Consider the following 23,365-nt stretch of genomic DNA (forward strand, 5'->3'; position numbering starts at 1 on the left):
ACAGTAGTTACTGTAATACAGTAACAGCACTTGACTTGATCCACTCTTATAAGGACCATGTTCCACAGAGGTTTTATAGGAGCAGTTCATGTGAATTTAAATACATTCAGAATCAACTGCGTGTAAAGTATGAACAACAAGTGCAGAGTAAGCCGAGTTGTCAGACTTGATGTGGCTTTCATGAACTCGAAAGAACAACCACAATAACTGCCCCTTGTTCGCAATACACAATTTGGATATGAATATGGACTCTAGCTAAGCACGGTTCTGTATTCACCACTTTGAATATTCAAATAATTATCTTATGCGCATTTGGATTGAGTTGTGCGAAAGGGTAGAAGGCAGCTGTCAATATGACATAAGGAATGCTTCTGTGCATTAGATTATTTTAGGAAACAGGGAAGCTTGTGTGAAACACAGATAAAAGGCACAAGATATCACAGTCGTTGACAAGATGGACATACCGGCAGTTCAGAGTTCAGACGTTGTTTTCACCCAAGAACGTCATTAAATTGTCGATCAGCTCCGATGAAAACGTCATAGGCTACCTCAATAAGCAACTCATTCGATTCAAAATAATCTCAGCGTCTGTTGTCAACTGTCCAATAACTCCAAAACTGGTCTTGTGCCTCCAGCCACGACAACAAAAATCAGGGGATCTTTCTTCCATCAGTATTCAAGAAGAAAATTGTTTGGAGGAGCTGTTCAAGGTTAGAATCTTACATAAAGATTAGCCTACAATAGAAATAAGATTTCTTATAGTTCAAATCGATATTTAAGGGCAACAAACAGTAACCGTAAAGCCCAACTGATTCATACAGACAGGATGCACACGTGTTAAAATTATTCCAGTTGAAATTAACTGCCCCAAATGGTGCACGACGTCTTGCATTAGGTATGGCATTTCTCAGGAATATGAATCAAGTTATTCTAGAATACTCATTGAAAGCGGACAGTATGTATGACTGCTAAAAATGTATATATATCGATGAGTAATTCATATGCTTGATATGTTCCGATGCCATTTGTTTGAGGCTACCATGTCACACCAATGTAATATATATATATATATATATATATACAACAACAACATGGAGGGAGCACTTTATACAGTGTGTGAACCCTCTCCTACTGTATAATACTTACTCTTTCAGCATTGATATGGTGAGTATTACATACAAGAATGTGAATAACATGGAGGGAGCACTTTATACAGTGTGTGAACCCTCTCCTACTGTATAATACTTACTCTTTCAGCATTGATATGGTGAGTATTACACCTCAGTACAAGAATGTGAATAAATGTAATATACTATGTCTTTAGTATATGTATATAATGTATACCAACAGTATAGTGCTCCTAATAAAGTTCTTCCTTGGGCACAGGTCAGGCAACATAGCTACATAAACAGTTTGTTATACACCTGCAGCTCCCAGGATAGTAGAGAAGGCAGTGAGTTTGATATCAGGAATCATCGAAAGTGTTTCCATTTGTTTTTTTGGTTAGTCTTGGAAACACATGAACAGGGAGAGAATATTTCTGTATGTTCTGTGAGCTGCTCTGAATTCTTGAATCACAGTTGTTGGTGTCAAATAAAACACAGGGAAGTGTACACTATAAAAGGTTCATGTCTTACTTTCACATAGTGAATAAAGACCGATGGGAAATCAAGCATATTCATCTCAAAGAAATGCATCTTGTGTCTCTCTGTGGCTTTGACGGCTTTTCTAGCCTGAGAATCCTTCAACAACAAAAACTGCAAAGGAAACTGAAATCCTTTTGTTTCTGAGTCTTATTGAAGTCAGTCTGCTCATTGCTGCCACTGGAGCCCCCCAACATTACTGGCTCTGTCTTCAGTCGGCTGGAAAATCTTTGAGTAAAATAGCAACCACAGGTCGGGTCAAAACTCAAAGATATCTCCAAATGTCTTCAAGTTTCCATTCTGTGGCTTTGAGCAAAATGTCACTGAGCAGATCTCTTGAACCTCTACTACTTGGCCAGTTGGAAAGGATTTTGACCCTTTTAAGGAAAAAGAGGATCATGTCAATGGATAACTATTTCCATACTACCAATCTATATGCCTTTCCCCCATTCATGTGTACTGTAGTGTACTGTGTATGTCAGTTCAAAGACCCCACCTCAAACGGCACAATCCATGCTTTTTTGGCATACACACACACACACACACACACACACACACATTCAGGTCACTACAAACCAGAGCAGAGCAATTTAAGAGACTTAAATGCACACTTCCCACAATTCATGTGAAATGGAACATTTGCATATCAAAGGCATCCCTAGATGGCATGGTATTCGATGCAAAGTGATGCAACACAAAAGGAGGTCCACTCACTCCCCTATTGGGTCAGTGAAGCCAACACCTTTAATTTGGCTCTATATTCCAGCGTTTTGGATTTGAGGTGAAATGTTTTATATGAAGAGACAGTACAGAATGTCACCTTTTATTTGAGGGTATTTTCATACATGTTTCACTGTTACGAAATGATTGCACTTTGTGTACAGTATCTAGTCCCCCCATTTTAATGTCTCATAAGTATTTAGACAAATTCACATGTAGTGCATAACATATAGTCAAAAATGAAGTATTTGGTCCCATGTTCATAGCATGCAATGACTACACAAACTTGTTGGATGCATTTTCAGTTTGTTTTGGTTATGTTAGGGATTATGCAGTGCACAATATAAATTAATGGTAAATAATGTATTGTGTCATTTCGGGGTCAATTTTATTGTAAATAGAGACACAGATGCACAACGATCATACCCCCAAGACATGCTAACCTCTCACCATTACGATAACAGGGGAGGTTAGCATTTTTTTTTATGGGGGGGAGGTATGATATTAATGCCATGGTAGCATGCATCAGACTTGCATCCACACAACTGTAGAACTGTTCAGAAACATATTCTATTCTTATTCACAATAAAAGTGACTGCAAAATGAAACGATACATTATTTAAGAGTGCAGTCCATAAGAGCAGACAAAGGATACAAAGGGTCTGGAAAGATTCTGTCTGGAGGAATGGTCTCAGATACCTCCAAATGTGTTCAAATCACATAGAACATTAGAGAAAAAGGCTCAGTGCTGTTATACTCACAAGGGGAGGGTGCTAGAGTATTGACAACAGGGGTGCCAATCATTTTGACCCCTATCGGTTTTTGACCACTATTACTTTTATGATATATTTCTCTGAGCAATTGTATTAGTATAAAATAATATAATTTCCCAATTTTTGGAGCGTAGAATATAGCTCAGTATTTGTATTATATATTTTATACAGTATTTGTTGCTCATCTTTATCAAGGGTGCCAATAATTATGAACCTGACTGTGTTCTTTTTTAAAGCACAACAACTGTATGTACTGTAAAAATGGTATGCTTATTTCTAATAGTCATTTTGAACATATTAGGTCAACAAACATACATGTCCATTTGAACACAGATCCTCAATGATCCCATGAACTATGGGTTGAAAACTAACACAAAGGAGGGCAAAGCAGGGGGACAAGGCACACGCTAGTATGAGGTATAAGAACCTGATGAAGACTTTATTGAGGGTGGTAATCTGACAATCTCTTAATCTAGCTATACATTTCCAGGCAGAGCAGAACACAGAGCTTTTTTTACAATGAGCAGCAACTCTACTCCAGTCCCCTTCATCCATTTCTTCAATACTGATTCATAAACACAGTTAGCGAAGGCGACATAGACTACTACATCCTATGAAACCTCTGTAAATAACAAGTCTGTTTCTTCTTAACAAAAAATATCTATTTATTGTCCATTAATGGCTTTCTTCATAGAAATAAATGGATGAGGTACACTGGCCGTAGAGGCTATGTGGCTGGTTGCAGCAGCATGCCTTAAAGGTGAGCAGCAATATTTCAGTCATCCAAGAGAAAGCCTGTAACATGGGTTGGTCTCAATTTGATAACGTTCTAACAAAAAGGCAAACACCTATGGTTAAAGAGAGCCTGATAGTGAAAAAGCAGGGGGTGGCCCCTTAGATTTGGTCCCCAAAAAATATTTACAGATAACTTGGACAAATTGAGGTCAGGTTATATGTGAAGCTATAGCTTAGAATGGTTGGTCACTCTGGCTGTATAACTAATCAGCCAGTGAAAAAGCAGCAAATGCTAAGTATTTGTTTTCTATTTAAAGATGTCAGTTTTGCCATAGTGGAAACAATTAAAGCTTGAAATGGTCTGGCAATCTTAGTTGAAACCACCTTCATGAGATCCCCTTTCAGAGAAAGCGACAAAATGTGCTTGTGTGGCATGCTGGGTATTCAGGATACTTTATGCGTTTATGATATCAGAAATCCTAAATGGTTTAAATCGGATGAGATCCATCTGTGTGCTAGTGATTTAAATGGCTATACTGTACAGTGCAGACTAAATACAGTGCTGTCTGTCACCGTGACTTGAGTTGTGTACATATTTAGACAGGAATTATTTGCGGTGCCTTTCATTTTCATAGTTATGATCTCTACAAAGAGGGTTCAACTAAGATGTTTCAAGAAGCCAACACTTCATCTTTCCAGCCCCACAATTCAGTGCAGCGTGGTCACAACAAAACAAAATCACATGATACAATAAGTTAATTAGCAATATCCATTCACATTATGCACAAATATCATGCTGTATGTAGCCACATTGCAATTCTTCCTTATTCAAACATGTTGACATAATGCATAGCTATAAAATAAAATCCAATACATAAACGTTATTACAAGTAATAAAAATAAACAATCTGTACAAAACTCCTGGCATATTGTTATGATTTTCTTTTTCTTCCATCAGTATAAGAAAGCACATACAAAGTACAAAAATAAATATTCTATGTACAATCACACGTGCCACCTCGAAGTTATCGTCACTGCAAGGAGAAAACAAGAGGCAACAAACCACACATTAGTTCATGCAATGTTCATTGAGGACATAACGAACATGAATACAAAAAAAGCCCTTTTTTTTACAGTATAAACGAAGAAATGATAGATGGGGTTGTTGATTATACTAACATGGGGATCATTTAAAAAGCAGAACTGCCAGGCACTTTATCACCTCAAGATGCAGATAACGTACGTTCACAGCAGGAAACCGACACTCTTTCACTTACTTTATTCCAACACCCTGATACTGGTAGGCCGTCATCCCCCTAAGGAAAGAGAGGGAGTGAGTCATAAACACTCTGAGGTAACACTTTACATTAAGTAGTTCTAACACAGATATAAATTCAAGATAATGTGTTACCCACACTGCTAAAACTGTAGGATGTGACTTAATGTACCGTATAACAAAATGCAATTTACTGTTGAATAAAACTGCTATGGACAGGATAATACTATAGTGTGTGTATATGTGTATTATATTTATGCAATGTACTATGCATATCGTGTTAAAAAAGCAGCAACAACCAGCCAAACAACTAGTGGTACACATGGGCAACTGACTTTTTCTGAAAGTGGGAGAGTGAAAATGTTATGGCTTTTATAATATTAAAATAATGTTCCTGCAATGCTGTTTCATAACCGGGGGAATCCATATTTATGAATAGAACACAACTGCATTTAAATGTGATCACTGATTATGTTCACATAAAAATAAAATTGCCAATGTATTATTAATTTGCCATTATCAGGATCAAATGAGAATTTCTTTGGCAACTCTATATATTCATAAATTGCGGCCCCAAATCTGCAACAGAAATAATCAAATGTAGCTCCGATAATATTGATCACATCCGAACAGTTTGGGCTAGAGCAGGGTTCTTCAAAAATGTATTTCATAAAAACTACTTAATCAAAAATATTTTTTGGGGGAGCGACTCATATACTGCCTGCATATTTTCTTATCGTGTAGGTCTAATTTGATAAATAGAAACAAAGAACAGCACAGCATACACAACGTAATTGTGTTTTGTTTCTTATAACCACACAAATCATTCTACTGTAGCCTACCTGTAGAACATTTCCTTTTTAAATGATGAGAGAATAAAAAGGTTTTACATTTGAACAAATATGTAGCCTGCAGTAACAGGAATAGGCTACTATTTCGCAATTATTCAAAAATGGTCATTTTGAACAACAACCACAGTGAGTAGGCTATATACGTGTATTTGACAACAAAAAGTAAATAATGAAAAGCATGAGGAATAACAAAAGTGTATTCTCAGCGAGCACATTATTTGACTGTTCCGCTTTTACTCCAACAAGAGCTTTTTTAGCACCGTTTTTTGAAGCTTTGTCACCATGAAAATGTTTAAAATGATCTTGTCTCAGAAGCCTACATATTTGATGGAAATAGGGTAGAAATGGCTTATTTAGTCAATTCTACTTACCAAGCAGAGCTGTTTGTTTTATCCAGATACAAATGATCATGTGCTTTGTGACGCATGGGCACATACTGTACAGTGCATTCGGAAAGTATTTAGACCACTTCACTTTTTCCACATTTTTTGCAGCCTTATTCTAAAATTAATTTAAAAAAAATCCCTTTATCAATCTACACACTATACCGCATCATGACAAAGCAAAAACAGGTTTGTCATTTTTTGCAAATAAATTAAATATCACATTTACATATGTATTCAGACCCTTTACTCAGTAGTTTGTTGAAACACCTTTGGCAATGATTACAGCCTCGAGATGTCTTGGGTATGACGCTACAAGGTTGGCACACCTGTATTTAGGGAGTTTCTCCCATTATTCTCTCAAGATCCCCTCAAGCTCTGCACAGATATTTTCAGGTCTCTCCAGAGATGTTCGATCGGGTTCAAGTCCAGGCTCTGGCTGGGCCACTCAAGGTCATACAGAGACTTGTCCAGATGCCACTTATGCGTTGTCTTGGCTTTGTGCTTAAGATCGTTGTCCTGTTGGAAGGTGAACCTTCTCCACAGGCTGAGGTCGTGAGAGCAGGTTTTCATCAAGGAACTCTGTTCACTTTTCCCTCGATCCTGACTAGTCTCCCAGTCCCTGCCGCTGAAAAACATCCCCACAGCAGGATGCTGCCACAACCATGCTTCACCTTAGGGATGGTACCAGGTTTTCTCCAGACGTGATGCTTTTACTGAGGAGTGGCTTCCGTCTACCATAAAGTTGTTTTTTGACATGCACTGTCAACTTTGGGACATTATATAGACAGGTGTGTGCCTTTCCAAATCATGTCCAATCAATTGAATTTACCACAGATGAACTCCCATCAAGTTGTTGAAACATCTCAAGGATGTCTCATTGCAAAGGGTCTGAATACTTATGGAAATAAGGTATTTATGTTTTTAATACATTTAGGACATTTCTAAAACAGGTGTTCGCTTTGCCATTATGGGGTATTGTGTGTAGTTGTTGATGAGGATTTGTATTTATTTAATCCATTTCAGATTAAATGTAAATGTTACAAAATCTGGAAAAAGTGAAGGGGTCTGAATACTTTCCAAAGGCACTGTATGTAGCCTACACAGCTTGACTGCATTGCAATTGCAAAGCGACAATGGTGCGCTCGCATATGGGGCTCACCCAGGACTGTTACTTTTGTAACTGAAGGAAAACATTTGAACAATGTATTTTAACTGATTGATGTTGGGAAAATAGATGGCAAAATGCAGAAGGGTGTTAAATGCCTGTAAACAGCTTGGGGGGTGAAATTATTTCATAGATTTAATCATGTAATATTAGGCCTACTGATTATTCCTCAATTGCGAGCTTCTTATTGACAGCCCACAAGCTACCTGCAAAGGTGCAACCTCTCATACGCTGATGGAAGGCTACTCAGAATCAGAGGCTGTGCTACAGCAAAGCCAAGACATGCCCGGGCCGTGTTCAGGCAAAGGGAAATGATACATGCCGCTCAAATGATATGTAACAACACCATTGGACCAACACCATTCGATATGACACAACGATACAAATGTAACAACAGCAAAACAAAATAGATAACCTATTTTTTTTGCAGGTGCCTTTTCATTTTATACACCAGTGGTGCAATTAGTGCTTTCTAACTGCACTGAACTAAAACAGTGGCGCACGGGAGCGAAGCGAAACTTTAGAGTGGTCAAAACAATTCATCTTGAGGCGACAGGGTGCAATCGACACAATCGCTTCATTATTAAAGCATATTTCAAATGGACACATCTATTCTAATACATACTAGCTCAAAACATTGTTAATCAGTGAAAATAAGAAATGACCCATTGGATTATGATCATTTTGCGCCCCCACTTAGTTACCAGAAAGTGGGGATACAGCAGCTCCATTAGCTCCATTGCTCAGGCGCAGTAGTAGATGTGTATGTGTGAAAATACTTGATAGTATAAATTCCTTCAAACTGTACTTTTTCCGCTTTTTTCGTTATATCCAATTGGTAGTTACAGTCTTGTCCCATCGTTGCAACTCCCGTACTGACTCGGTAGAGGTGATGGTCGAGAGCCATGTGTCCTCCAAAACACGACCCGCCAGCCACACTGCTTCTTGATACACTGCTCGCTTAACCCGGAAGCCAATGTGTCGGAGGAAACACCGTACAACTGGCGACCGGAGTCAGCGTGCATGCACCTGGCCCGCCACAAGGAGTAGGTTAGAGCGCGATGGGACAAGAACATCCCAGCCGGCCAAACTCTCCCCTTAAACCGGACTACGCTGGGCCAATTAGGTGTCATCAGTCTCCCGGTCGTGACACAGCCTGGGATCGAACCCAGGTCTGTAGTGATGCCTATGGCTCTGCGCCACTCAGGAGGCCTCATTCAAACTTTTATTTAGAAATAGGGTTTAAGTCCAGCCACTGGGCTGTTATTTTCTTTCATCTGGCAACTTTTATGAATGAATCAAACCTTCCATTCCCCTTCTCCTTTTCAATACACAAACTCAAAACAGGGTTCAATGAAAATCAATGAGGAGGCGCTGGTTTTTCCAAGATAATCTTTCCCAATACAGTTCTGTTGGCCAAAAAGGTAAGGGACAAGGTGGGAAAAGGGTGCCATGCGAGTGGGACAGCGATACAAATAACGAAAAGTAAAGCCATTAACTATTAAGAGTATTTTACATTTTCAAACAAAAGTCACTGAATGGATCACGGGTTGTGATCAAGAAAATAGATTCTGTAACACACCACTAATTAGTGTAGGTGTACTGCTGCCCTTGCGAGACAAAATAACAGCATTCTCAGCAAATCAATTACTAATGTTAGTAAAAGTGAAAAATCATGATGCACAGTTAATCTAAACAAGTGTTCTAAGCAGTATTTGTAGTAAATAGCTACGTCTTAATCAAGAACTTGAAGTGTGCGCATGCCTACTTGGTTAATAAAGGCGTTGCTTTTTCGGGGTAATAACCTGTTACATAACTAACGGTACTAATGGGTTAGCTCAATGTCATTTTCACGCAGCCCTGTTATATTGGCTTTTACTCATACCTACAGCAAAGCGAATAAGAGAGTGAAGGGAATTGTTATGGGTGGTTAGGGAAGCCAAAGTGATGGATAGGAAAGGAAGAGAGGAAGCATACCACAGGACAAGGGGCATCCAGCCCATCCAGGCCAGGTAGGCCCGGTTCACCCTTTTCTCCTTTAAAGCCTCGGAAACCCTGTTTGTGAAATCAACTTTGTAAACATTTGCACATTGCCCCTCCTTTCGGAGCAGTACCCCCTGCTGGCCAATGAGATTACCTGCTGCCGCTCCATGAACAGACCGAATCCTGTAACGACAGACACACTTAAACATGCAAGCGGCCTGAGACTGACAGGAACAGACTCAATGGAGAGAATGGGCCATGTTCCTGTTAGTCTTACCCCTGAAAAGAAAACCCCCTCTGATAGTTTATGGTCCCTGGTCCTGGGGTAATTATTCAGAACTCATAATCATCCAGGCATTCACTGAATACCAAATTATCATCACTGCTGTAGTTTGTGTCGCTGGACTTAACACTGTAGAGGACGTTTGGACCAAAAACCACTTCAGGGTCTATTAGAGTTGATTATCATCAGAGGCAAAAGGAAGTGCGAATCAGAATTCAGAGACTACTGATTGTCACTGCAAGTTATATGGCATTCTGAGGGTCGCTCCTTCCTTTTGCCTCCTGGCTGCACATTGAACGCAGGACATACCAACGGACAGGGGGCATCTAATCCGGGTGCTCCTTGGTCTCCCTTATCCCCTTTAGTTCCCCTGTTGCCTTTCTTGCCCCTCTCTCCCTGAAAACAACATTGCATTAAAAGAGACAGGCTTTAGTTTCTACTGGCTGGCTCATCCACACAGTAAGCAAATATGTGTTTCTGTTTTTAAAGCACAATCATGAAGCTTGAATTCTTACCTAAGCAATTTAGACATTTTACAGGTATTTAAAAGATTGATGTGCTTTTTTGGGCTTACGAAGGAGAGTACTGAAGTTTCAGAATTTTGTGGTGGGAAAAATAAGCGGAGGGAGTTAGGGAGTAGGGATACAGGCCGATGCTATTGGTGAGCGGGTTCCTTAAGTGCCTAATGTGACCTTCACAGGAGGTTGTTGCAGGAATGGAAACACCTTATTGGTTCATCAACTACCACTGTATAGATTATTACGATGGTATCACTAGCCCTAACACAACATAGACTTGATGACCCACATAGTACCATAACAATATCTTAATTGCCATATATCACATTTAGAAAGCTGGCTCTCTGCGGTGCATTGTACTGCGAGTGACTGATCATCATGTTTCACTGCACATACTGTACTCTAGACCTGACAAAGAACATGACCACAAACCTCCTTTGAGTAAAGACACCATTGATTATGTCCAGTTGCCCAACTATAAAGCCAGCACCCTGCAAAATATGGCATAGAAATACCAGAAATAGTATCACTCTACTATTTTCCCTTATCATCCCAATCCCCAAAAATACTGTTTCCATTCCCCGAAAATGAGAATCAAATTATGAAACGGAAAGATGCTGTTGTTTGTGTCCACTGAAGGTGGCTGGGCTGGCTGCAAGCTGGCTACAAGTAAACAAGCCACTTAGAGTATTCAAAAGCTAACATTTTTCTTTCAAGAAATGTTATTCCTTTACTGCTGAAGTTAGAGTTATATTTACAGGTATAACTGTATGGTTTACAATACATTCTAATTTCATTAACCTAGTTCTCTACTGGGAGCAGATCAAATATTTCCAACCAAAGCAAACAATTCTATATAGTGATGAAAACGTATAAAACCTGACCACATTGTCATTCAAACATCCGCTCACCAAGATCAAGGCGTTTGAACAGGTTGGATTAGGGGTTGGACGAGTTTATCAAGAAGGAATTGGAATTGGAAGAAAAATAAACCCTGGCAAACATGTAAGCCCTCTCACAACTTTGCCTGAAAACCCTCAACATTGGCTAACGTTGCGGCAACATTGTGGGAACATTACTTGCCAGCCAAGGGAGAGGAGATTACATGCTTGCAGGGAAGGTAAATGGTGAGAAAAGGAGGAGGATGAGGAAGAGGTGGATGAGGAAGAGGAGAAGGAGGAAGATTAACCCGAGACTACGACATTAGAATGCAGGAGGAGCAGGTTGCCAGGGTGTGTGAGAGGGAGAGAGAGGACAACACGACCCGGCAAAAAGAGCCGCGGGAAACAGAGCAGGGTGGAGGGGAGGAAAAGGGGATAGGAAGACCTGCGGAAACAAAGGAAAACAGGACAACAGTAAAAACAGCACCAGGATCCCACGGCCGGCCACAGCACCTCCAACTGGTTTAGCAAAATACCTCATATCAATCTCTTATCCTTTCTTTTACACCCCAAAGTAGCAAAAAAAATTGTTCCACAAATAGGAAGTACACATTAGAGTCAATGTTATATATTTCCCGCTGTCAAGAGCCCAGTTGGAAGTGCTGGGAGGGTCAATGACATGTTGTGACTTTTAAGTAGAGAGTCAGAATATTAAATCAGATGTTAATAGGAAGGAAACAAACATTCTCCAAGGGGAAGGGGGGGGGCATGTGTAAAATATTATTTAATACATTGGTATAATTAAAGTGCATACTCTTGTTTTATTTTGCAGTGGCTATTTTACAAAATGAGGGTATAGCATTCTGTTATTACTTGAAGTAAGAACAGAATATTCAGATACGACGGCACAAGGTAAACCAAGGACAATTTATAAGACAACGTTTTGAATGGTCTTCAGAGTAAATAGAATATCATTTTGTAAGTTCTTTGATGTGTCCGTTCACATGTTCCAGTCATCTCATTATCAAGGTTGAACATCTTCAATCTCTTTTGATCTCTGACTTAATTTATACGAACTCAGTCATATTTGCATATTTGAACAAGATTCATTGAACTCTGAGGTAAAAAGGCCACTGCAAAGGTAAAGGACATATGAATATAATGTCTTCAAACATCACTTAAAAGACCAATTAAGGTCACTTTCACTATATGAATCACATAAACTCACACATACTATCAAAGAGCACATCTCTTTTTTCCTCTGTAGTAATGGGATATTCAAAAGATGAGGCTATTGATATTCACATTAACATTTTGATTCAGATTTGCCTAATTAAGAGAGCCTTTGAATCCACCATGGTCCTGCTCATATCACCTAATACAAGCCTACCATGGTCCTGCTCATATCACCTAATACAAGCCTACCATGGTCCTGCTTATATCACCTAATATAGGCCTACCATGATCCTGCTCATATCACCTAATACAGGCCTACACTACCATGGTCCTGCTCATATCACCTAATACAAGCCTACCATGGTCCTGCTCATATCACCTAATATAGGCCTACCATGGTCCTGCTCATATCACCTAATACAAGCCTACCATGGTCCTGCTCATATCACCTAAGGCCTACCATGGTCCCTTATATCACCTAATATAGGCCTACCATGATCCTGATACCATGGTCCTGCTCATATCACCTAATACAAGCCTACCATGGTCCTGCTCATATCACCTAATATAGGCCTACCATGATCCTGCTCATATCACCTAATATAGGCCTACCATGATCCTGCTCATATCACCTAATATAGGCCTACCATGATCCTGCTCATATCACCTAATATAGGCCTACCATGATCCTGCTCATATCACCTAATATAGGCCTACCATGATCCTGCTCATATCACCTAATATAGGCCTACCATGATCCTGCTCATATCACCTAATATAGGCCTACCATGATCCTGCTCATATCACCTAATATAGGCCTACCATGATCCTGCTCATATCACCTAATATAGGCCTACCATGATCCTGCTCATATCACCGAATACAGGCCTACAGTACCATGGTCCTGCTCATATCACCTAATATCGGCCCACCATGCTTTTAAGCTTGACATTCCAATGGGCTTGCAATTGAACAACTATTACGTCTCTTGAACAACCCAAAAAGACAAATGAAAAATGAGTACTGCTTTTCAATGAGGAATATGTGGGAGAATAATATCTAGCGTCGAGTAGGAGCATGGAGGATCAGCAGCCATGTTAAACACCATAGTTTATCAGAAGCACTAAATGTACTTCATTAAGCACAGAACATGTTTTCGTCCTGTTGTTTGAACAATAATATTTTGCTCCGGAAGACACATCATTGTCAGCTGCTGTCTTACCCGGTTCCCTTTGAATCCTTGTGGTCCTACAAAACCCTGAGGAGGGGAAATGAAACACATTATGAGTTCCTGTGCAAGCAATCAGAGATGTTACCGTGAGGTATAGCTTTGTGCTGTCAATCAATTTGATCCACTCATTCCCTTAAGACTTGATTTAAGAGAAGATTCACGTTTTCCTCTGTCACCTGAAAGAAGTATTACATGATGTTCAAGATGGCTCATTCAACATGTAGCCAGTGATTGTCTTTCAGATAGTCAAGATATTGTTCACTTGATAAATGCAATACTGTATTTATTTGATGTTCTTGATACTTCGGGAACTACTTACAGGGATGCCTTGAGGACCAATTGGTCCTGGGACTCCTGAATCTCCCACGAAACCCTGAAAAAACAACAACATTCATCTCAAATAGATAAATAAGCTGTTTTGACTGAAATCTCTTATGTGGTGTGTGTGCTACTTTTGTGTGCGTATGCGTGTGTGTGTGTACGTACATGTGTCGGTGTGTGATGATGATCAGTGATGTGAGTACTCACTCTCTCCCCCTTTGGTCCAGCAGGCCCTGCCACACCAACTGGTCCTATTAAACCCTGTAAGGTAATGACAAGTCAGACCCTCAGTGGACGCAGACATGACAATGGGAGGACATCGAAATAAAAATGGATTACTTCATTTCCATCATCAATAGCTCAACAAGCTTCCGGAGCACTTAAAGAGATTCTCCAGTACCTTTTGTATACTTTTTAGCCAGTAGTTCTAAAAGTAGCACTCACGATCCAAAAGAGGTCCCTGAAAATTGCTAGGGGGCTGGCACAGGGTTGCTTTCAAACTAGGCAATTTCGCGACTAATTGAGGTGAGACCGTACGCATGTACGAACGACACATTGACACATCCAGGCCCGAAGCAGGGGTTTAAAAACATAATAATACCGGAGCATGTCTTTCAGTGCCAAAAGAGTAGTTATCCAATTCTGTTTCGGTTGACCATTATCAAATCATAACCGATTGATTAGGTCGTGGTCTTCTCTAGGTTATCCCACTGTGCATGTTACACCACGCTTGTTGAGCTAAAGAATAAACAGTAACAAAAAAGGAGAAAAGCATTGAGTTCAGCTGCAGCTCTCTCTCTCTCTCTCTCTCTCTCTCTCTCTCTCTGTGTGGAAGTCAGGATTCAACAGGAGGCCCTTGCATCTCAGGCAGATAATACAGTATGTACAGCATATAGCATTGGGGAGCCATTACGCCATACTGTCCTGTATGCATATCAACATGCAGCATGAGCATCCCAGCATGCTCTCCTGGTATGACATCACAACGCCAGTTCAAAGCTTTTACACTGCAGGAGAGACACTGTTAAGACACCAGTTTTTGAAGATTTGCAATGGCATAAAACTCTGACACTCAAACAGCTTGACTTTATGCAAGTAGGCTGAATGTTGAGACCTGATTGCGTAACTCAAATGTCCTTATAAATCTTCCATTGACATCAACACATGATTTAGGCAGAAGTCTAGGTTATACATGCCAAATCTCAAGCTATGATTCAACGTGTAATGAACAAGGGGACTATTTTTTGAGAGCAGACGCATCAGTATAGAGAGCAGACGCACCAAAGGGTCCATTTTAGTACCCCGACACGTTCCATTGCCATACAGACATGGGACACAGTCATGTGAATATCATCCCTATGCCAGAGCAATCCTCGAAGAGTGCCTAAAAACAGAACTGCTCTCTCTGCAGACAATCAGACAGATAACAAAAAAGGACAAGCATGGAGGAAAGCAAGCAGACAGGCAGACAGACAAGACACCAGCGCAGACAGACAGACAAGCAAGTCGTGTGGGGAGCAGAATAGGGGAGGAGAGGCGGGGTAGGGGAGGAGTGTGTGTTGGGGGTACAGGACTTGCGCCACTCACCACTCGACCAGGCCTGCCGTCTAAACCATGAGCTCCCTGGACAGTGTGTAAACAGTTAGAGAGCAGAGGTGGGAGGGAGGTGGTGGGAGAGGGGAAGGAGGTGTGGAGAGGGTTGGGAGGGGTGAGTGAAGCAGTGATTCGTGTGACTCAAAAAAACACATCCAGTTGTTGATGAAGGGTGATGGTGTTGTGATGACATGAGAAACAGTAACTGCCAGTAACTTTGTTTATAGCTGCAGTTGATTATCTCTATCAAATAATTAAGTCCTGTCTTTTGATAAAATAGTTTTCAATGTCTTTCAGATACATATGCATGGTTCAACTTCTTTCTATGGTTGATGCCCCGTATTCAAAGCAGTTTGAATCATGCACAGTATTCAGACTGCTTGACTTTTCCCACACTTTGTTACATTACAGCCTTATTCTAAAAGGGATTCGATTCTTCCCCTCATCGATCTACACACAATACGCCATGATGACAAAGCAAAAACAGGTTTTTTGAAATGCTTGCAAATAAAAAACAGAAATATCACATTTCATAAGTATTTAGACCCTTTACTCATTCACTTTGTTGAAGCGCCTTTGGCAGCAATGTCAGTATCAAGTCTTCTTGGGTATGATGCTACAAGTTCCACACACCTGCATTTGGCGACTTTCTCCCATGATTCTCTGCAGATCCTCTCAAGCTCTGTCAGTTTGGATGGGGTGTGTTGCTGCACAGCTATTTTCAGGTCTCTCCAGAGATGTTAGATCGGGTTCAAGTCCGGGCTTTGGCTGGGCCACTCAATGACATTCAGAGATTTGTCCCAAAACCACTCCTGCGTTGTCTTGGCTGTGTGCTTAGGGTTGTTGTCCTGTTGGAAGGTGAACCTTTGCCCCATTCTGAGGTCCTGAGCGCCCTGGAGCAGGTTTTCATCAAGGATCTCTCTGTACTTTGCTCTGTTCATCTTTGCCACGAACCTGACTAGTCTCCCAGTCCCTGTCGCTGAAAAACATCCCCACAGCATGATGCTGCCACCACCATGCTTCACCGTAGTGATGGTGCCAGGTTTCCTCCAGGCGTGATGCTTGGCATTCAGGCCAAAGAGTTCAATCTTTGTTTCATCAGACCAGAGAATCTTGTTTCTCATGGTCTGAGAGTCTTTGGGTGCCTTTTGGAAAACTCCAAGCGGGCTGTCATGTGCCTTTTACTGAGGAGTGGCTTGCGTCTGGCCACTCTACCATAAAGGCCTGATTGGTGGAGTGCTGCAGAGATTGTTGTCCTTCTGGAAGGTTCTCCCATCTCCACAGAGGAATGATAGAGCTCTGTCAGAGTGGTCACCTCCCTGACAAAGTCCCTTCTCCCCAGATCACTCAGTTTGGCTGGGTGGCCAGCTCTAGGATGAGTCTTGGTGGTACCAAACTTCTTCCATTTAAGAATGATGGAACCCACTGTGTTCTTGGGGATCTTCAATGCGGCAGAAATGTTTTGGTACCCTTCCCCAGATATCTGCCTCAGCACAATCCTGTCTCGGAGCTCTACGGACAATTCCTCATGGCTTGGTTTTGCACTGTCAACTGTGGGACCATATACAAGTGTGCCTTTCCAAATCGTGTCCAATCAATTGAATTTACCACAAGTGGACTTCAATCAAGTTGTAGAAACATCTCAAGGATAATGGAAACTGGATGCACCTGAGCTCAATTTTGAGTCTTATAGCAAAGGGTCTGAATACTTATGTAAATGAGTTATTTCTGTTTTGTTTTAATAAATTAGAAAACATTTATATAAAAACAGTTTTCCCTTTGCCATTATGGGCTAATGTGTGTAGATTGCTCAGGATTTATTTAAAAAAAATCCATTTTAGAATGGGCTGTAACGTAACAATGTGGGAAAAGCCAAGGGGTCTGAATACTTTCCGAAGGCACTGTATGTAGAGAAGTGTGAAGATATGAGTCTCTGATGATTTTCAAATAGCACTTCTTGGATTAACAATGATTAGCATACACAATCATAATAGCCCTCATCATTTCCATATAAAAGGAGTTACTGTGCCATTGATGATGTGACTAGTACATGTACTGACTGTCAGCAATGACCTTTGACACCCAAGAAGTAAACCAGTTAGGAGAAGAGAGCCCCCAGTGATACATATCAAACTTATTCCTTGACATGCAACTAAAAATAGAACTACAAGAGACTACATTAACAACATTTCAGAGAGATGATCAGAAAAAAAGTTGGCAAAATAAAGAAAATGATCATTAACTATTTCTAACACATAATAAATCATTATCAGGTTATCTGATCATATGACAATGGCAATGGGTAATGTAGATTTCATTTTTATAGTAATGGTTGTATCGCCCCTGTGTATTGGATTGCAGCAACCATCCATCCATGCACTTTGAAAACATTAACGCAGGTGCTGAGCCAGGAAACTATCCTTGGTGAGTTAGGCCTAGTTTCAAAGCGACATTTGACAACGTCAGAACAATCATGCTGCCTGGTTCTAAGACACAAAAGTCTGAACAAACAGTGTGCCTACCCTACTGTGGTTTCCAGGGGTCTAAATAAAATGTCTAATGGCAAAATGGTCAAAGGGAATTAGAAAAAAAACCGACACAAACCACAGCACGGATACAATCTACATGGGGATTGAATGGTGTCGCTCTTGATTGGTGTACTTACAGGAAGTCCAAGATGGCCCCTGTCCCCTTTATCGCCCTTCGAACCAGATGCTCCCTTCTCTCCCCGTATGCCTATGCCTTGCTCCCCCTAAAAGAGGCACAGAAAAGTTATTTCTGATGTTTAGTACATAGGCATTAAACTCACCTACTAAAATCAATAAATATAGCTACTGTTAACTACAGTATCAAAGCATTCTGGAGGTACAGTAAGACAACAAAGGCTACCACAACCAACTCTTACCTTTGGTCCTCCCAGTCCTTCAGGTCCCTGAGGGGTAAAGAGACAATTCGAGTCAGGATATGTCAATACGATATATTATATTATCAGGAGGTTTTATGGATATTTCTATATTGCTTAAGGGCGTGCCAACTGTAGTGTACTCACCGCGGGGCCAACTGGTCCTTGGGGACCTGGAGGCCCTGGGGGTCCAAAGACCTAAAGACAAACACCAGGTCATCAATGATACACTCCTTCATTAGTGGGTTCAATCTAACAACAAATTCTCTGAATCGGACCCTCTCAAGTCCACTCAAACACGCATGGGTCATTAAAAACAATGAGATATACAGCAGTGGGGGGGCCTTACCATGTCTGACCTTCCTCCCTTATCTCCGGACTCGCCCTTCTGACCCTGAAGCATCAAGATACAAGGTTAACTTAGGCTACTCTCGTCATAGTTAGCAGGAATAAAACCCTACCCAATCGGCACTGTACAAATGAATAGCATTCTGAACAGTACTTCACTGCTCCCCAAAGCCAGGTCAGACACGTCATACTCTATGGTCAGATGCAGTCTGAGGGGCACCATTGCGTACCATTGTGCCTGGTAATCCAATGGGGCCAGGGGGTCCAGAAACCCCCTTTTCACCAGTTGGGCCGTCTAAACCCTACAGAACAAAGAAAGGGGAGATCGTGATAGACGTTAAAATATTGGCAATATTTTGTTGTTTTGGATTGTTGTTTTGTGTGTTCATTTTCATATTAAACTTTCATATTTTTTTTAAATAGAAAATGTAGACCTCTCATTTGTCCGATGTTCGAGGTCAAAATAGATCTTTGAAGGCCTCAAAATGATACAATGAATTACAACCAGCTGTTTGAGATTGGTCTTGGTAGTAGTTTCCAACTCGTGGCTGTCGGGACATGAAACTGCCCACGACGAGGGACGCAATGTTGCCCATCCTTTCTCAGAGTCGAACCACCCAGACTACTTGAATGAAACTCTTTTCAAACAATCCTTTCATGGTTAACATAAATACAGTACATATGTCTGTTAATAGGATTAACGCCGCATGGCGTCCTCATAAGACAACGGGTAAAGCCATTCCCACAGTATGGCGTAGTCTTGCGGTATGTTTTGTCTACATGGTCTGATGAGTGTAGCCCACACCAGTGTCAGAACTGGAGTTGATCATTTACTGTAGCCTATAGAAGGTCTCTTATTAGATCATATGAGGGTGGTAGAAAGAGCTAAGGGCCTCCCTTCCCTCTAGTTAATGATAGTGCTCTGGCTTTGGTGTGGGAGTGTGTGTAGTGGTGTGGTGTGGGTCTGTGGTTCCCCAGTCACTCACAGGTGATCCAAAGGGACCCATGTCCCCCTTGTCTCCTTTGGGTCCTGAGAAACCCATCAGGCCCCTCTCCCCTCTGGGACCTTCAGGGCCCGCTGGGCCAACAGGACCTGGCTCTCCAGGCTTCCCCCGAGGACCCTGGCACACAAAATAGACATCATAGTCGTTGTTGTCTTTATTTTGATCATCATCATTGCCATGTTGTTGTTGATGTTGTATTTTATCATCCGTAACAGCTGTACAATGGACATTTATACTGGACAATACACAATAGGGGGTGCTCTAACCTTCTCTCCGTCAAGACCTGATGGGCCTGGAAGGCCAACTTCACCCTTTGTTCCTGGTGTTCCGGGGACCCCTGGAGGGCCAGGTGGGCCCTGGATAGACAAAGAGACTGACTCATTGAAAACTGCTAGGCCTACATTTTCTGCAGCATACAGTAACATAGGGACCAAATGCACCTCTAATTTACACATCTCCATCTGGCTTTTGGGGGTCACATTATAAAAAAATAAGAAAACTGCCTATCACTGGAATATTGTTGCTTTAAATCAGTGCTTGCCCGAGCACTCTCGCAGCATTTCTCTATCTATCAGTTCCATTTAAATTGCATACAAAATAGATCATCCTGTTCAAGATTGTTTTGTTTATTTACATATATCAGACATATATAGAGAGTACCAGTCAAGAGTTTGGACACACCCACTCAAGGGGTTTTCTTTATTTGGACTATTTTCTACATTGTAGAATAATAGTGACTCACAATGACTTATTGAAAACATATACTCTATTATCTAGTACCGTATTCATAATAGCAAACATTTATATTGGAATTAAAGTGGCAAAACACATTAGGCCTTTAAATTGTCTGTCTGGTCCCATGACTGTCTGTTTGTCCCACAGACCTGCATAAAGAAGGCCTATACATTTCTAATGCATCATTGACAGACTTTAGAAACCGCCACTCACCATCAAAGGTACATTCCGAATATCCTAAGGAGAAAAAAAAACACAATGTTAGAAGACCTGGTACCCATTTACAGTACTTCATGAATCAAACACAGGCTCATCGCAGGAAGCAGTAAATAGTTGGTGACGTACATTTTCGTTGTTGATGATTTCTGATTTCCCTGGCTCTCCTGCCGCACCCGGAGGACCCTATAAAGTTGGGGATCAACAACAACAAAAAGTATATTAAGAATCATAATCATTCATTTGTGTAAATCTCCCACTGGCATTTATGTGTGACAGAGCCTGTACTTACTCTTGGTCCAGCTGGACCATCAGATCCTGCTTCCCCCTGGAGGACGATCAAAGGTTAGACAGTTAGCCTCTCCCCTTTCATTTATCAACCTCAACACAGCATTCAACACTAACAGGATGGGAGTGAACGTTGCTTGAGCAAAATGAGAGGACAATGTGAAGTGATCATACGTTTCCTGTTGGGACGAAATGTCAACCGAGGCTACAAAAAGTTCCCATCTCACCTTGAGACCTTGGTCGCCTTTGTCACCCTGGGAAATATTTAAAAAAATAAGTTTTATTGGCATGCATGATATTATTAAACTATGGTATCTTTTTCTGACTAGTTTACAGCCTCTTGTTGGATAGCTTTTAGTACCTTGGATCCTGATAGGCCTGGGAGTCCTGGTGTCCCTGGTTCTCCTTTGATGCCAGTTCCTGCTGCGCTGGGTTCACCCTTGTCACCCTGCCACAGAACAGGACATGGACAGTGTCATCGACGACCGTACAGGACAACACACTCTACTGTACAACACTGAGACACCAACCCATTGACTGTGCCATTAACGGGAGATGAATAACACAGCCCTGAAGGTTGGTCACAATGGATCTATACGGATCTGAACCACAAAGTGAATCACATGAAAACATCCAACAGCACATCTCCTTGTCCACAGCTTTAGTTCTTAACCCCTCAACACAGAGGCACGAACTGCAAAAGCCTTCTCTAACAAGAGGACATTTCCACACATTTGGCAAATCTCTGTGATTTGACGGAAACAGAGTCATGTGAGTGAACGATTTCTCTGAAATGGCCCGCTGTCACGTGAGGCTTGTTATGCCGCGTCACTGCAGTACAAGCAGCTATAAAAGCACTTCTACACAAGCCAAGCCTCCGAACAGAGGAGGAAGCTAAAAAAGCAACTCGAGACTCTAATCGCAGCTCTAGTCAGTCACAAAGACAAACAGTGAGACGATTGACTCGATGGAGCTCTTGTTGTTATGGGAACACTGATGATTGACAGATACAGACACAGAGCACAAACACAATGTCCATTCCAGGCCTACCCTGTAGCCCCTCTTTCCAGGAAAACCAGGTACACCAGGGATACCAGCTTGACCCTTTATAGTGGAAAGAAGAGTTTCAGTACCCTGGATATATATATAGGCTTTTACGATCTGTGTTAGCCACACCATTCCAAGGAAATTACCTTTCTTCCAGGACTGCCTGGAAAACCTGGCTCTCCCTACGGTGGCCAAGATGGCACAAAGGTCAAAGGAAGGGGGGAAAGAAAGAAGACAGAAAGAATGAAAGTCCTACTCCCCTTTTTCAAATATTGATGAACCAATACGTAAAAAAGCACACACGTGCACACAGAGTAAGCTAATTGGTATTCAGTAAACTTGCCTCTTTGAATCAGTAGCCATGCCACATATCCCTAACAAGCATTTTCGATACATTCAGGAAAATTCAGAAAAAGCGCGGGGCCTGTTTACATCCACGTGTTTGTCAGTGTTCTTGGAAGAACATCATTCCCTCAGCGCAAGAAAACAACATGCACTGGGATCGACATTTGGAAAGGCATGTTTGGGTTGGTGCATTCTACGCTTGCACATAGCTGGTCTGGGTTTGGACACGGAACTGTCTCAGATTCTAATCCGTCAGGAGCTTCTAGCCCACCGCAAGCCGATTTAACCCTCGAAATTGGTCGCTATAAATAGTAAAGAACACACGAGAGTTATTTAATTCATCCCTGTGTTTGCTCCCCTCTTCAATTGGCTAGATTAACGAGGAGACACGCGGCGGATGATGTACGGTCACAGCTGTGACCACAGGACCTGCACGGGTTTATAGCAGGCGGCTGTGGTCCGAGTCCCAAATGGCACCCTATTCCTGGTCAAACGTAGTGCACTTGATATGAAACAGGGTGCCATTTGGAACGTGGTGTGCCTCAAGTAGATACTGTATAAGCAATTATACGGTATCTACTTGACTTGCTGAGACTCAAATGCCGTGTCTTATGCCGAAAGTTACGAGGGTGACTTCTCTCGTAACAATTTACACCCCATTTTCAAATTTACTAATCATCAATGTCAAGATATGGTTTTTAAAATCAAGATGCAGAACAACCATGGACCTGGGAGTATTACTCAAAAAGGCCATGCACTATTCATCATTGGTTTGATTTGTATTTTGGGGAACATTTGGATTAGGAAATGCTTTGACAGGCAGTTCAACAGACAGCATACTTGGAATACAGCCCTCTAACTCAACTCTGGACCTCCAAGCCATTGTTCCCCTCTAATCAGGGACAGATTTAGTGGGTGCAATTAATTATCGGGTAGAACAGAACA

The 23,365-nt window shown here is 41.3% G+C and overlaps 1 protein-coding gene across 18 annotated transcripts in view; it reads right to left on the minus strand.

Annotated features, from left to right (window-relative positions):
* Nucleotides 1-1,232: 1,232 nt before the first annotated feature.
* The window catches only part of LOC124038215 (collagen alpha-1(XIII) chain-like), a 113,662-nt gene continuing 91,529 nt past the window's right edge, over nucleotides 1,233-23,365 (minus strand). For 10 of the 18 annotated variants that reach the window (XM_046353804.1, XM_046353802.1, XM_046353798.1 and 7 more), the window contains 21 exons: nucleotides 22,222-22,257; nucleotides 22,079-22,132; nucleotides 21,390-21,476; nucleotides 21,256-21,282; nucleotides 21,033-21,068; nucleotides 20,870-20,926; nucleotides 20,738-20,761; nucleotides 20,056-20,145; nucleotides 19,772-19,906; nucleotides 19,016-19,087; nucleotides 18,787-18,831; nucleotides 18,585-18,635; nucleotides 18,441-18,467; nucleotides 18,201-18,287; nucleotides 15,530-15,565; nucleotides 14,150-14,203; nucleotides 13,941-13,994; nucleotides 13,613-13,648; nucleotides 10,125-10,211; nucleotides 5,149-5,187; nucleotides 1,234-2,020 (listed from right to left, as the gene is read on the minus strand). In XM_046353804.1, the coding sequence (XP_046209760.1) occupies nucleotides 1,991-2,020; nucleotides 5,149-5,187; nucleotides 10,125-10,211; nucleotides 13,613-13,648; nucleotides 13,941-13,994; nucleotides 14,150-14,203; nucleotides 15,530-15,565; nucleotides 18,201-18,287; nucleotides 18,441-18,467; nucleotides 18,585-18,635; nucleotides 18,787-18,831; nucleotides 19,016-19,087; nucleotides 19,772-19,906; nucleotides 20,056-20,145; nucleotides 20,738-20,761; nucleotides 20,870-20,926; nucleotides 21,033-21,068; nucleotides 21,256-21,282; nucleotides 21,390-21,476; nucleotides 22,079-22,132; nucleotides 22,222-22,257 (1,164 nt within the window). In that variant the 3' untranslated portion in view covers nucleotides 1,234-1,990. Of the gene's footprint in view, nucleotides 2,021-3,544; nucleotides 4,906-5,148; nucleotides 5,188-9,526; nucleotides 9,605-10,124; nucleotides 10,212-13,612; nucleotides 13,649-13,940; nucleotides 13,995-14,149; nucleotides 14,204-15,529; nucleotides 15,566-18,200; nucleotides 18,288-18,440; nucleotides 18,468-18,584; nucleotides 18,636-18,786; nucleotides 18,832-19,015; nucleotides 19,088-19,771; nucleotides 19,907-20,055; nucleotides 20,146-20,737; nucleotides 20,762-20,869; nucleotides 20,927-21,032; nucleotides 21,069-21,255; nucleotides 21,283-21,389; nucleotides 21,477-22,078; nucleotides 22,133-22,221; nucleotides 22,258-23,365 lie in introns of those variants that run through there. The other 8 variants (XM_046353790.1, XM_046353791.1, XM_046353797.1 and 5 more) reach the window with 8 other exon arrangements.

The sequence above is a fragment of the Oncorhynchus gorbuscha genome, linkage group LG06 (assembly GCF_021184085.1).
Source record: "Oncorhynchus gorbuscha isolate QuinsamMale2020 ecotype Even-year linkage group LG06, OgorEven_v1.0, whole genome shotgun sequence".
Classification (NCBI taxonomy): domain Eukaryota; kingdom Metazoa; phylum Chordata; class Actinopteri; order Salmoniformes; family Salmonidae; genus Oncorhynchus; species Oncorhynchus gorbuscha.